The 13,298-nt window shown below is 73.9% G+C and overlaps 1 protein-coding gene across 1 annotated transcript; it reads left to right on the top strand.

The window, feature by feature from the left end:
* The first annotated feature begins 6,589 nt into the window (after positions 1-6,589).
* TOLLIP (toll interacting protein) lies at positions 6,590-12,471 on the top strand. The gene is made up of 6 exons (XM_084239697.1): positions 6,590-6,673; positions 9,235-9,384; positions 10,076-10,258; positions 10,411-10,563; positions 10,663-10,753; positions 11,723-12,471. The coding sequence occupies exons 1-6, from the start codon at positions 6,641-6,643 to the stop codon at positions 11,932-11,934; spliced, it is 822 nt and encodes a 273-aa protein (XP_084095823.1). The 5' UTR covers positions 6,590-6,640; the 3' UTR covers positions 11,935-12,471.
* Positions 12,472-13,298: the final 827 nt, after the last annotated feature.

Genomic DNA, 13,298 nt, shown 5'->3' with positions numbered 1-13,298 from the left:
GCTGCTGTGGCCGGGACCCACCTCTGGGCGTCTGCGGGCAGCTCCTCTTTCGGCCCCCACGGCCCCAGGCCCACCCCCGGGCCCCGCCAAACAGCGGCAGCTGCCCGTCTGCTGCCCAGAGCCGGGGACGTCAGGGGTGACAGCCGGCGGCGGCCAGGCCGTCGCCAAGCTCAGCACTGGCTCATGAGGCCCTGGCACCCCGTGTGTCTCGCTGCGCCCACGATTTGCTGGCGGCTTGAAGGCCACGACTCGACGTCACCTGGACAGAGGCAAGCTGTCCCCGTAAGAGCGGCCGGAGCCAGGGAGAGCGCTGGCCGCGGGGTCCTGAGCCCGTGCCCGCTGCGCCCTGCACGGGATGGCAGTGTGTGGGGGGGTCTTCCCAGAGGCGGCTGAGGTCAAGTGGGGGTACAGGGGCTCTGACCCCAGGCCCGTGACCCCTAAGAGGAGGGACCAGGACCCACACACGCACAGAGGGACGGCCCGAGGACGCGGGGAGGGGGCGCATCAGCCACGCCCCGCAGAGGCCCCAGGGCCCGGCCCCCACCTGGACCAGGTGACTCTGGGGAGACAGACTGGCACCGGCATCGGCTGCGGGAAGACGCGCCCTGAGGATGCAGAGGAGACCCCGAGATGGTGGGCGGGAGACAGCAGCAGACCGAGCCGTGCTCCGCGGGGCGGCCTGGGCCTGGGCGTCCTCTGCAGGGGCCCCGGGAGCCCGCGGGCGGGCTGTCCTCAGAGGCTGGCAGCCGCGGGCCCTGGTGCCGCCAGGGGGCGCTGGAGGGGTGGTGGGGCCGGGCGTGGTGGGGCCAGAGGCGCCGGGAGGACTCTGGCCCCTCGCCCCCCCCTTTTTTCGTAACCACCTTTCTCGAAAGAAGCGAACACGGAAGCCAAGAATCGCGCTTGGAATGCGCCGACCCCACCAGCGGGCGAAGGAAAGTCCCGCGAGGGGACGAGAGCGGCCAAGAGCAGCCGGCAGAGCCGAGGGTCCCCGCAGGTGGAGCTGCCCCTGGACAGCTGACCGCGGCCACGGCGGGGGGGGGAGGAGGGGAAGGGGGGAGCGGGGTAAACCAGCACCCGAAGGATGGGCCTCGCCCTGGGCCGCCTCTTCATTCCTGGCACGCGAGGGCGGCCCGGGAGGTCACTTCCTCTGGAGGCGTCCCCCAGCGACCGTAATTTTTAGAGCCACGCGTCGCGAGCAGCGCCGTCTCCGAGGTGGGGCCCGTCCGCTCAGCGCTGGATTCCTTCACCCTGAACCCACCCCGCGCTGCGGGCGCCGCCCTGGCGGGCACTCGGGTTCCGGGCGACTCTGGAAGCGGCGGGCCCGTCCGGGGAGCGGCGCCGGGTGCACCCGCACGACCTGGGATCTTCCTCCCACGAGGCTGCTGGTGCGCCGCCCCTGGGCCGACAGGGCGCCCCGCTGTGTGGCGGCCGCTCCCGGGCGGCAGAGGACGCTCGTCGGCCGTGCCCTGGGCCCCTGCCCGGGCCGGTTGCCGGGTGTGACCCGACGGAGACCCCGTGGTGGGCCAGAGAGCCGGGCGGGGCCTGGGTGGGCCTGGCGCGCACCCGGGGCTCCAGCGGCAGAGGCTCCGCTGAGGAGGGCGGGCACCGGGGTGGGCCCTGCCTGCCCCGCCAGAGGCCGGCGCCCGGCAAGGAGGCCCACACGCACGTTTCTCGGGTGCCACCGTCGCCTGCGAAGACCAGGGACCGTCGCCCTCGCGCCCGGCGGGCCGTGTGATGTTGAGGCGCAGCTCACCCCGCGAGGTCTCGGGCGGCTGCCTGGCCGGGGGCCTCAGTCTGAGGCAGCGTGGCGTGAGAGGCCGCGGCAGGGCTCCCCGCACCACACGGGTGAGAACCGCCCCGGGAGCCAGAGCCCGGCAGGAGGGGCGCCCACGTGGCCCTCGAAGCCAGCAGGACGCCGCCTCCGCGTCCTGGGGCTCGGGCTGGTGCTGGGGCGCGGCCCGAAGCACATGCCATCCGCGGGGGGAGGTGCACGGATGGAGCCTGAGGCCTGCGCAAGGGCCAGTGCTGGGGGCGGGTGGGGCCCAGGCAGGCGCCGCGAGGGGGGCGGGGCGGGCAGGGGCTGGGGGGCGGCGGGTGTTGGCTGTCGGCTGCCAGCAGGGGGGGGGTGGGGGGGGACGCGGCCGCTTCTGGGTCTCGCCCAGGCTGTGGTCAGCGTGAGAAGTGGCCTTTGGTCTTCGTTCTCCTCTGGGCTTGGAGCCCCCCAAACCTTGGGATTCCTGGGGAGAAGGCTGGTCCTTTCCTGTTGGTGGGGGGAGGGGCTGGTGGCCAGAACCAACCACTGCTTAAGGTGACCTCTGACCCCTGACAAAGATGCCCCTTTGTCAGTCCCGCTTAAGTGCCCAGAGCCTGCGATCACTGGCCAGTCAACCCAGGTGACAACCCAGAGTTGAGAGTGGCCGTGGCCAGTGTGCAGTGGCCACGCTGGCAGCTTGTAGAAGGGACGCTGGGGGCACCCCCGGCCCAGGGCCCCCGACTCCACTGCCCAAAGGCGCTCAGCCCAGGGGGCCCTGCGGTGTCCAGCTGTGCTTACCCTCGTGGTGACACACGTGCGGCCGCCCGCCCGCCCCTCGCCACCCCCAGTGCCCCGGCCGCGGCCGCCCTGCCGCTCCTGCGGAGGCCGGGCCTCTGGGACCTCGCCTCGGTGGGCTCCCGCGGCGCTGGCCTCCATGACCACCCACCCCGTGGACAGCGCCGCGGGAGCAGGACCGGGACACCTGCAGCGGGGAGTGCGGGGCCAGTCTCCTGCGTGCTGGCTCCCTCCCCGTCCCCTGAATCCAGCCTCCCCGAGAACCGGGGAGTGTCCCCCTGATTCTTTAAGCTGGAAGTGCCCAGAGGACCCGCTACCCGCCTGGCCTGGGGCCTCCCAGCAGGGCTGCCGGCCTTCGCCTGACGACACCCCGCCCCCAGACAGCTGCCGACGGTGTTTGTCCGTGTTGCCAGCGGCTGTTGGAACAGGGAGGTCCCTGAGGAGAGGGCCCCGGGCACCTCTGCCCGCGCCTCTCCAGGGTGGGTCCCCAGGCGCTGGCTCTGCCGCACAAACAACTGTGCTCGGGCCCAGCCTGGCCGCGGGGCGGGCGCGCTCTGGCCGCGGGGCTCCCACGCTCTCGCCCCGGCCGGCAGCTGGCGGAGCCGCGCTCCTCTACCCTCCCAGCTGTCTGTGGGCCCTGGACGACGCGGCTCCTTGCGGGTGGGCCGTCCAGGCGCACTGGCCTTGGGCAGTGGGCTCCTCTCGCCGCTGCCCACGAAGCCCACCGCAGGCCCACGAGCCCCGCGCGCGAGGGCCCCGGAGAGCAGAGGCGGGGGAAGGCGCACCCCTTTCTCCCCCGCCCCCAGCGGAGAGGCCGAGGCCCCGCGCAAGGCGGCCGGGGAGACGCCCGCGCCCCGCGGCGGAGGACGGGGGCCGAGGAAGGCGGGGGCCGAGGAAGGCGGGGGCCGAGGAAGGCGCGGGCGAGGCCGGCACAGCCGCCCCGACGCCCGCAGCCCCGAGGACGCGCCAGGGCGGGGCTCCGGCCGCCGCCCCCGGCTGACGAGGGGCGGCCCGAGGCGCGCCTGCCCGGCGCCCTGTCCCCGCGCGCCGCCCCCGCCGGCCGCGGGCCAAGGGACCCCGGGGGCGGCTCAGTGGGCGCCGCGGCCCGCACCAGGCTTGGGGGGGCACGACCCGGCCCGGCCCGGCCCGACCCGACCCGCGCCGCCCGCAGCCCGTCCAGTTGCGGCCGCTGCGGAGGCCGCCTGCCCGGCCCGGGCTCTCTCAGCAGCGGCCGGGGCAGCGCCGCGTCCTCGGGGGCGGCTTCTCCTCGGAGGTCGCCACTGCGCCCTCTTCAAGGGCCGGGTCTCTGCTCTCAGCCGCCGCCTGCCTTGCCTTATATCCTCCCTCGGGATGCCCCGCCCACAAGCCTGATTGGAGCATTTTTCAATCCTGTGGCTGATTGGATATTTATGCATCAGCCCATAGCACCTGATTGGTCCATTACACAACCCAGGAAGTGCGCTTTACGCGAAAGGGCTCGGAGGCGATCCTGCCACCCCTGACTTGAGTGAGGCTGGGTCCTGGTAGCAAAAGTCTGATTGGACCACTTAGCACCAATCAGCTCATAGGTCACACCTGATTGGTCCATTCCACGAGCAGGCCGTACCCTGTTAACTTAAAAGGGCCGCGCAGCCGCTGCCACCGCGGCCACACGGGCGGCCACCGCGCCCCGGCGGGTCCCGTGGCGGCTGCGCGCGCTTCTAGATTCAAGGTGCTGGAGCCGCCGGGGAGACGCCTCCTGGCCAGTCAGTGGCGTCCTCTGGGGGCAGTCGGGGGCGCCGACACGGCCCGCGCCGAGTCTGGAGCCCGCCCGAGGCGGGCGCCCGTGTGGCTCGGGCGGCGCCCTCCGGTCCTCTCCGAGCCGCGCCTCGGCGGCCGCCGGAGCTGCAGCCCGCGCGGGGTCGGCCTCCGCGGGCGCGGGGAGCGGCCGCCACAGGGGCCCGCGGGCCGGTCGCGGCAGCCCTCGGGGTGCGGGGCGGCGGGTGGGCGCTGGGTCCCGCCCCGCGGCGGGGGGGGGGGGCGGCGGCCTGGGCGACCCCGCAGCCGCCGGCCTGGTGGGCGCCCGGCGGGCAGCCGCGTAGGGGCTTGGGGGGGAAAGGGAGACACGCGGCGGGGCGGGCGGGGCCACGGCCGGAGTTTGGGTTTTGTTTTTTTCTTTTTAAGATTTATCTTTATTTACTTGTTTGTTTTTGTTTTGTCTATACAAGCCCCGGGCACAGTCAGAAGCGCGGGAGGGCGCGAGGATCCCCCAGAGCCAGCGCGGGGGGCAGAGCAGGCAGAAGGGCCGAAGCACACGGCTGAGGGGAGCAGCGGGCGGCAGGAGAGGTCTGCGCGCCATGCGGGACCCTCCTCCGGGGGCCGGGGAGCAGCCGGGGATCAGCCGGGGATCGAACCGGCGCTGCAGAGGCCGCGCGCAGCTTCGCCACCCAGCGCTCAACCGCTGCGCCACCGGGGAGGCCCCAGAATCTGGGTTTGAATCCGCTATTTTGAAGATGGGCTGGTCGAGGCTCCCACCCGCACCCAATAAAAGGCAATCAGGCGGCCGAGCTGCGAGCAAGGAGCGGGGGGCTGGCCAGGAACAGAGAGGGGGACACGGGCGCCAGGCGGGCGCTCCCCCCCACCCCCGCGCGGCGCCACCCCGGGCCGTGGTGGCAGCTGCTCCTCAGAGCCCTTTTAGGTAACAGGGTACTTCCTGGATCGTGATATGAACCAATCAGATGTGAGCTATGAGCTGATTGGTGCTGAATGGTCCAATCAGCTGCAAGATTGGGGAAAAAAAAAAAGGTCCGCTCAGACTCACGGTGGGGCAACCGGGAGACGCTCTGAGCGGGCGGCGGGCTCGGAGACAGACGCCGGTGCCCCCCCCCCGCGGGGCGCCAGCTCCCCCCCCCGCCCCCCCCCCCCGCGCGGGGCGCCAGCTCCGGGGAAACGCCGCAAAGGCCACTGACCTCGGGGAGAGGCGCTGCGCAGGGCACGGGGCCTGCGCCCAGTCTCCCCACCCTGAAGGGGCCCCGGGGCCGGCGCCGCTGGGACCAGCAGTGACCGTCACTCTGGCCAGCGCGGTCCAGGCCCCCGGCGACCGGCGTGACCATCCCTGAGGCCTCCCGGGGAGGCGGCCGCCCGCGTGGCCACAGCGCGCCCCGGCTGCACCCCCGGCCGTGGCTCGGTGTGCGCGGGCGGCGCCCACGGACGGCGGCCGGTCCCCGCCGGGCCTGTCCTCTGCCGGGCTCTAGCCACGGGCCTCCTGTGCGCGGCGCGTGGCCACCGCCCCGGGCGCTGCCTCTCGGGGCGCCCGTCTCGGCCGGGCGGCTGACCCGCCCCTCCATCGGCCCGGGCCGCCACCCGCAGGCCCCTGCGTCCGCGGACAGCCTGCTGCTGCCGCCCGCCCGTGAGGTCGCGGTGGCCCGCGGGGGCAGCTCGGGCACCCAACCGCCTCCGGCCCTCGCCCGCCGGGCGCACCGCAGGGGCCGGGCGCAGGCGGGTGGCGAGCGGCGGGGGCGGTCCCGGAGGCTGCGCCCTCCAGCCGGCCAGCGGCCCCCGCGGCCCCGCGGGCAGGCGGCTCGGCGGCCCGGACGGCCTGGCTGCGGGGGTCACTGGGCCGGGTCCGGGGCGCAGCCGGGAAGCGGCGCGCCCGCGGGCAGGGGCAGCCGGGGGTGGGCGGCGCGCGGGCCAGCGGGGGCAAAGGCCCGGGGCGTCGTCCCGTCGAGGCCTCGTGAACCGGCCGCGGCCGCGGGAGACTCCCGGCCGGCCCCGCCCCCGCCGCGCGCCGCCCCCGCGCCCCGGCCCCGCGCGGCCTCCTCCCGCCCCGCCCGTACGTGCGCGCGTCCGCCGGGGGCGGGGCTCCGGGCGCGGGGCGGCCGGCGGGCAGGCGCACACAGCCCGCTCGGGAGCCATTTCGCGCGAGCGCCGGCTCCGAGGAGCGACTGCGCAGGCGCCGGCCGGAGAGGCGGGCGGCGGCGCCGGAAGGGGCGGGGCCTTCTCGCGCCTGCGCGGTGGACGGCGCCCGGCGGGCGGGCAGTCAGCTGACCGGCCGCGTCCGCCTCGCGGGACGAGCGTTGGCGTCGCGGCTCGGCGGGAGGGTCCCGCGGCTCCATGGCGACCACCGTCAGCACGCAGCGCGGGCCGGTGAGCCCGGGCCTCGGGCGGCGGGGCGCGGCGGGGCGCGGCGGGGCGCGGCGGGGCGCGGCGGGGCGGGACCTGCGCTCCAGACGGCTCCGCCGGGGCCGCCGCCCGCCCCCGACAGCTCCGCGGCGCCGGCGGAAGCCCGGGCCTGGCGCGGCCCCGGCGGGGGGCCCCGGGCCTGGACCCGCGCCGAGCGGCCGGTGGCCCCGGCCTGGCGGCCCCCGCGGCCTCGGGAGGAGACGGCCGGAGACGGGGCGGGCCCCAGGCCGCGGCGCCGCTCCCCGCAGGGCGCTCGGGTGCCGGGGGACGGGGGACGGGGACGGGGACGGGGCCCGGCCGGTCCCCGGGCCTCCGCGAGGGCCGCCCCCAGGGCCGAGGCCGCCCGCAGGCGCGTCCTGCCGGGCGCCGGTGCCGAGCGTGGGCCGCCTTGCTGGCCGGGCCCCGGGGGCCGCCCCGGAGACTCGCCCTCGCTGGGCGCTGGCGGCGCAGAGGGGAGACGCAGCGCGGGGGGCCGTGGACGCCGTGGTCAGGCCGCCGGGCCCGCCCGCCCCAGGCGCCTCTGCCCGGCGCAGCGTGGCGGGCCCGGGTGGGGCCGTCCCCGGGCGCCCCAGCCTGATCACAGGGTGGTTGCCACCCCCTTGGCCGGCCGGCGGGCCTCCCGCTCTGGGCGGACGCCGGGGGACTGGCCATGGGACCGGACGCTGCCCGCCGGCCGGTGGCGATGCCCTGTGCGCACGTCGGTTCGTGGGCAGCCGGGCGGTGCCGCCTTCCCCGCGGGGCTGGCCCTGCCTGGCGTGGGCGTCCTGGGGGATGTGCCGGCCGGGGCTCAGGAGCGGGCGGACACCGGCTTCCCTGGACGCCGCAGAGCTTGTTGCTGGGCAGCATCGCGGAGCTCACGGCTCTGCCCCCGCCCCCCAGCGGCCTTCTCCCCGGATGGCAGCCGGGCACTGGGCGGGTCTGGGGCCAGTGGCCTGGTGCGCGGGGGTGGCTCTTCCCCGCACGGCCGCCTGCTGCCCCCCCGCGCCCGCACCGCCGCCGGCGCGCGCATGGAGAGGTGGCAGCGCCTGGGAGGGGACCCCGTCTGCCCGGCACCGGCTGGCCTGAGCGCCATCCCCTTGGTGACCCCTTCCCTCGAGCCCCCCCACTACCTGTCCCCTGGACGGCTGCGGAGGTCAGGGTGCTTGTTGGGGTCCCAAAGCCCAGTCGTCAGCGTCCGGGTGTGGAGCTGCAGCGCCCCTGGGGCCGGTGTGCCAGAAGGGCCTGTGGGGGTGCCCGCCGGCTCCTGTCTGGCGCTGGCAGTGGAGCGGGGCTGCGGGTCAGGGTCAAGTCTCTCCCTGGGCGCTCAGAGCCTTTCCTCTGGGAGCTGAACGCCCGCGCCCGGAACCTCGTCGCGTGCTCTCGGTGGCCCACGCCTCCGCGGCCTCCTCTGGGCCCGACGGCCGCCTGGCTGGGCCGCACCAGGCGCCTGTGGAGCCGGGGCAGGTCCGTCAGCCTGGCCTGTCACCGGCTCTGCTGCTGGGGGGGAGGAGGCTGCCCCCGGCCCAGCCCGGGTTCTCGCCCGGAGCCGCGAGAAGGCCCCTGGAGGCAGGGCAGCTGGCACTCTGAGGGGCACGGGCGGCCACTGGGCAAGCCGGCAGCGTAGCCGGCTGGGAGGCCTCAGGGGCTGGGAGGGCAGCCCTCCCCACCTTCCTCCCAACATGCCAGGCCCGTTGCCACAGCCCCTTCCAGTCTCCCGACCTTGTGGCCGGCCCTGCTCAGAGCAGGTCGGGGCTGATCCTCTGCCACTGTGTGCCCAGCGCCGCCTCCCGACGGGCGGCCCTGCCCTCACACCCCTTCTGGCTGGGCTGGCCATGCGGGGCGGTAGGCCCGGCTCTCCTGCCCAGCGGGAGCCTCCCCAAGCCTTGACGCCTGGCCTCCACCCCGGGTGTGGCCACCACCTCTGTTCCAGGCACCCTGATCTGCAGGCAGGCTCCTGCACGCCCCCGCTCCCCTTTGGGCCTCATCTCTGCAGGGCGGGTCTCGTCACAGCGCCCGTTCCCTCCAGGCCCCGTGTCCCCGCAGTCATCACCACGGCCCCTGGCCGCCAGGCAGGGGCATCTGCAGGGCGCACGGCTGCCCGCCACCGGGGTCTTTGGCCACCTCGCCCCAGCGCCTCTCCGACCCCAGCCTCCATCAGGGTTTTGTTTTAGTTGGAAGAGGATCCCTCCCTGCCGTCCTGGCCTCAGCCCTCATCCCCTCCCGAGGGTGGGGCCCCGGCGGGCCTGCCACCTGAGCTCTGGGCCCCGGGCCCTGGGGGTTGGGGCGAGCACACTGCTGTGCCCCAGGTACAGCCTGTGCCCCGAGCCCTCAGGCTGGGGATGTGACCCCCTGGGAGCGAGGACTGGTTGAAGGAAGCAGGGCCAGGGGGCTGGTGATAGTGGCTAGGGGGCTCCAGCCGCTGCTTCTTGCTCCTCGGACCTGCGCTGGTGTCCATGGACCCGGCCTGAGGGCCACGGACCTTGTTAGCCGAGTTCCTAGGGCGGGAACCCCGAGGCTGCCTGAGTACCCGCCGCCCGTCTCCGCAGGTGTACATCGGGGAGCTGCCGCAGGACTTTCTCCGCATCACGCCCACGCAGCAGCAGCAGCAGGCCCAGCTGGACGCGCAGACCGCTCAGCAGCTGCAGTATGGAGGGGCTCTGGGCACCGTGGGCCGCCTCAGCATCACCGTGGTGCAGGTGGGCGCCCTGTACCCCGGGACGGGGGGCCGGCAGCAGGCCCCATGAACCCACACAGCTGTCTGGCTGTCCAGAGGCCGGGCCCCGGACTGGTGCCCGCGGAGCCGGGAGAGGCGGGTGGTGAGGCCCAAGCCCCGCGCAGACCTACGACACGGGGCCCAGTGTGCCTCCCCCTGGAGCGGGGTTTCGGGATGCTGGCCAGCCCCCCACTTGGTCAGCAGTGCTCCTGGGTGCTGATGGGCGCCCTGTGGAGCCTCTCCAGCCGTTTCATAAAGCATCCCGTGGCGGGGCGCCCGGCCCGCGAGCCTTGGGCTGCCTGTGCAGACGCTTGCGAGCCCAGGTCGCCCATCAGGACTGGCGCTGCAGCCAGAACCTGCGGGTTTTGACTGTGGCTTGTGGCTGACAGCACCGGGCGGGCGGGAGGAGAGGCCGGGCAGGGCCGGAGCGTGCTGGGTGCTCGATCTCAGCCTGGCTCTGAGCAAAGCCGTGGACAGACCTCCGTGACGCGTCTCAACGATGCACGTGGCTGAGGAGAGACCCAGGAGCACCGGGAGTGTAGGGAGGGGCTGCCGGGCAACCAGGTTCAGCGCCCTCTTCCCGGGCCTAGGGGCCTCTGGGGGGTTGGGCTCACACGGCACCCCCAGGGGCGAGCAGCAGCCCCGGCGCATCCCTTGACAGCAGCTCTGCTTAGGCCAAGCTGGCTAAGAACTACGGCATGACCCGCATGGACCCCTACTGCCGCCTGCGGCTGGGCTACGCCGTGTACGAGACCCCCACGGCCCACAACGGCGCCCGGAACCCCCGCTGGAACAAGGTCCTGCAGTGCACGCTGCCCCCGGGCGTCGACTCCTTCTACCTGGAGATCTTCGACGAGGTGAGCCGGGGCGGCGGCCCGCGCCCTCCCCTCCCGCTTCCTCGCTGCTGGGCTTGGCCCGCTGAGGCGCAGCCTGTCCCCGGGGAGGGGCCATCTGGGGGCTGGGGCGGGGCTCCAGGGGTGGTGGTCCCAGTGCCCCCGTGTCCCCACAGCGCGCCTTCTCCATGGATGACCGCATCGCCTGGACCCACATCACCATCCCCGAGGCCCTGAAGCAGGGCAAGGTGGAGGACGAGTGGTACAGCCTGAGCGGGCGCCAGGGGGATGACAAGGAGGGCATGATCAACCTGGTCATGTCGTACACGGTGAGGCCCGTCCCGGCGGGAGGCCCTGCAACCTCGCAGGTCTGGGCCAGGCCGCGGGATCCCTGCTGTCCCTGAGACCCTGGCGCGTCTCTGTTTCAGGCCCTGCCGGCCACTGTGATGATGCCGCCGCAGCCTGTGGTTCTGATGCCCACCGTGTACCAGCAGGGCGTGGGCTATGTGCCCATCACAGGTGTGTCTGTCCAGGGGAGTCTCAGGGGGCCAGAGCTCAGGTTGAGGTGTGGGTGCATCAAAGGCGTTCGTGCTTCCTCTTGGCCAGATGGGGGTCAGGGTCCAGGGTGCACGGCAACGCCAGCTCTGGGGGGTTTAGGGCCGCGGGGCGGGGTCCTGATCTGCCTGTGACCCAAGCCGTGTGCTGGTCTGTCTGCCTGCCTGCTGCCTTCGTCGTCAGCACACTAGGTGCCCGCTGCAGAGTGGCCCTGGGCTCTGCAGGTGGGTTGGCTGCTCTGCCGTGGCCATGTCTGAGCCTGCCCACCTCCTCTCTGTCTGGATAGCAGGTTTGGGTTGGGACCACGAGCCAACAGCGTCCCTGAACCCTGGCCCGGGCAGAGCTGGAGGGCAGGACGTGGGCAGGACGTGCTTGGAGTAAGAGCGCGGCCTCTGGGGCACAGCGGGTGGAGTTGGGGCCACCTCTAGCCCAGCTTAGGGGTCAGGCCAGCCTGGAGGAGGGTGTGTGCCGAGTGGTTGGCCCACAGGTCAGGGGTCCTGTCTCTTGGGAGCCTCCGGGGAGGGCACACAGCCTTGTCCAGCAAGGAAACGGCACGCCCGTGGGCAGGGCAGGCTATGGCAGAAAGTGACTGGCGCAGCCAGAGGCTTGGAAGCAGCCAATGGTGCCAAGCTCAGAAGTCGGGAAGGGCTCTCGGACCCCGGCAGAGCTCAGGGCCACCCTCCCACGCTCTGGGCTCCGCCCGTCCCGCGCTGCTCTGCCTGTGAGCCGGCCCCTCGTGCGGGTGCCATCTGGGCCGAGCGCTAGGGAGCGGACCGTGAGGTGTGCCTGGGGGGCGCGGTCCGTGCTGTGCCCAGGTCGGCTTTGCCCTCCCCCTGCACCACGAAGGCTCCGTGGCTGGCTGGGTGGGCGTGCGGCGTTTCAGGAACAGCCGGCGCCAGTAATACCCTGCCCCCGCCCCACCCCTGCCTGCAGGGATGCCCGCCGTCTGCAGCCCTGGCGTGGTGCCTGTGCCCGTGCCACCGGCCGTGAGCGCCCAGCCCCGCTGCAGCGAGGAGGACCTGAGGGCCATCCAGGACATGTTCCCCAACATGGACCGGGAGGTGATCCGCTCGGTGCTGGAGGCCCAGAGAGGGAACAGGGACGCGGCCATCAACTCCCTGCTCCAGATGGGCGAGGACTCCTAGGCCCGCCCCCCACAGTGGCCTCCGCCCCCTGGGCTGCCCGCCGGCCCCGGGAGCCCTGCCCGCGAGGCTTGTGGAGGCGCCCCGCCCTGCCCTGCCCTCTGCCCGCCCAGCCCACCACGCGTCTGGATGCATGTGGGGCGCCTGGCCAGCGGCGCTGGGGTGGGCGTCCTTCCCTGCAGGGCTGGCCAGGCCACACCCTCCTGCCCCGGCGGGGGCCCTTCCACCTGACTGGACAGACTAGGGCGCGAGCCCGAGCCCGGCAGCCGTGCGCTTGGGGGTGTTCCTGGAACTCCAGCTGGAATCGTCTGTCTCTCCTGGCTGTGCTTGTGGGCCTGGGCCGCACCGGTGCCCGGGAGCGGGCGCTCTCTGCCGACGCCGCCCACCCTGGGCCAGCTCGGCCTCTCCTGGGTGGACTTGGCTGCGGATCCGAGGGGAGGGCAGGCATAGGCCGGCCTTGCTGGCCACCGAGGGTGTGGGTGGTGGGGCCTCTGAGGCCGTGTGGGCCTGCCTCGGGCAGGACGCCCGGGAGGGGCTCTGCGCAGCCTCGCGAACGTGACGCACTTTAATACACGCGATCCAGGACTCCGCACCCGCCTGCTGTCGTTGACTCCAGCCGAGGCGCCGCTTCGCCCCCACCGCTGGGCAGGTCCCCCACCCCTGCGCTGACGCCCGTCCTCGGGCCGGAAACCAGAAAGGCGCCGACCCAAAACTCTCGGCAGAGGTGATGTGCACGACCCGGATCTGCGCGCCCTCCACGAGCAGCAGGCCTGCGGCAGCCTAGGACAGGGCAGCTCAGCACCCCCAAACCAGCAAGTCAGGCTGAGGCCACTGAGGGGGTCTGCCTTGTGGGGCTCCGTCCCCAGTCTGCGCCCCCGGGATGGGGCCCCCTCCCCAGGCAGTGCCCCACCTGCCTGTCAGTTTGACCATCCCCCGCATGCTCCCGTCACCCTTAGCGGCGTGCTGGTCCTGGCGGGCCCCGGGGCATCAGCATGGGCCGCAGGGCAGTGGCCTGAGCCCGGTTGTGCCTCCCACGTGGGGCTTTGTGCCTTAGTTTCCCCACCCGGGAGACGGGTGATGACGGCACAGCGCGGAGGAACAGAGAGACCCTGGCCGGAAGACTCCCACGTGTGCTCTGGCCCAGGCGCATGGTGCATCCCATGGCACCTGGGCTTCCGGGCGCACGGCCTCGGGGACCTGCCCTCTCCTTGGGTTTGGGCAACCTGGCCCCGGCTCCTCAGGAAGTCAGACAGAAGTGCCCCCGGGGGCTAGCCTGGCCACTGCCCATCAGGGCATCTGCAGCTTCGCCGGCCCACCCAGTCACCTCTGCCCAGTGCCACAAGGGCTGCCTTACCCAGGGAGGTGGC

The sequence above is a fragment of the Talpa europaea genome (genome assembly GCF_964194135.1).
Source record: "Talpa europaea genome assembly, chromosome: 1".
NCBI lineage: Eukaryota > Metazoa > Chordata > Mammalia > Eulipotyphla > Talpidae > Talpa > Talpa europaea.
Note: the sequence above shows the minus strand (reverse complement) of the source record. Positions and strands in the feature narration are given on the sequence as shown.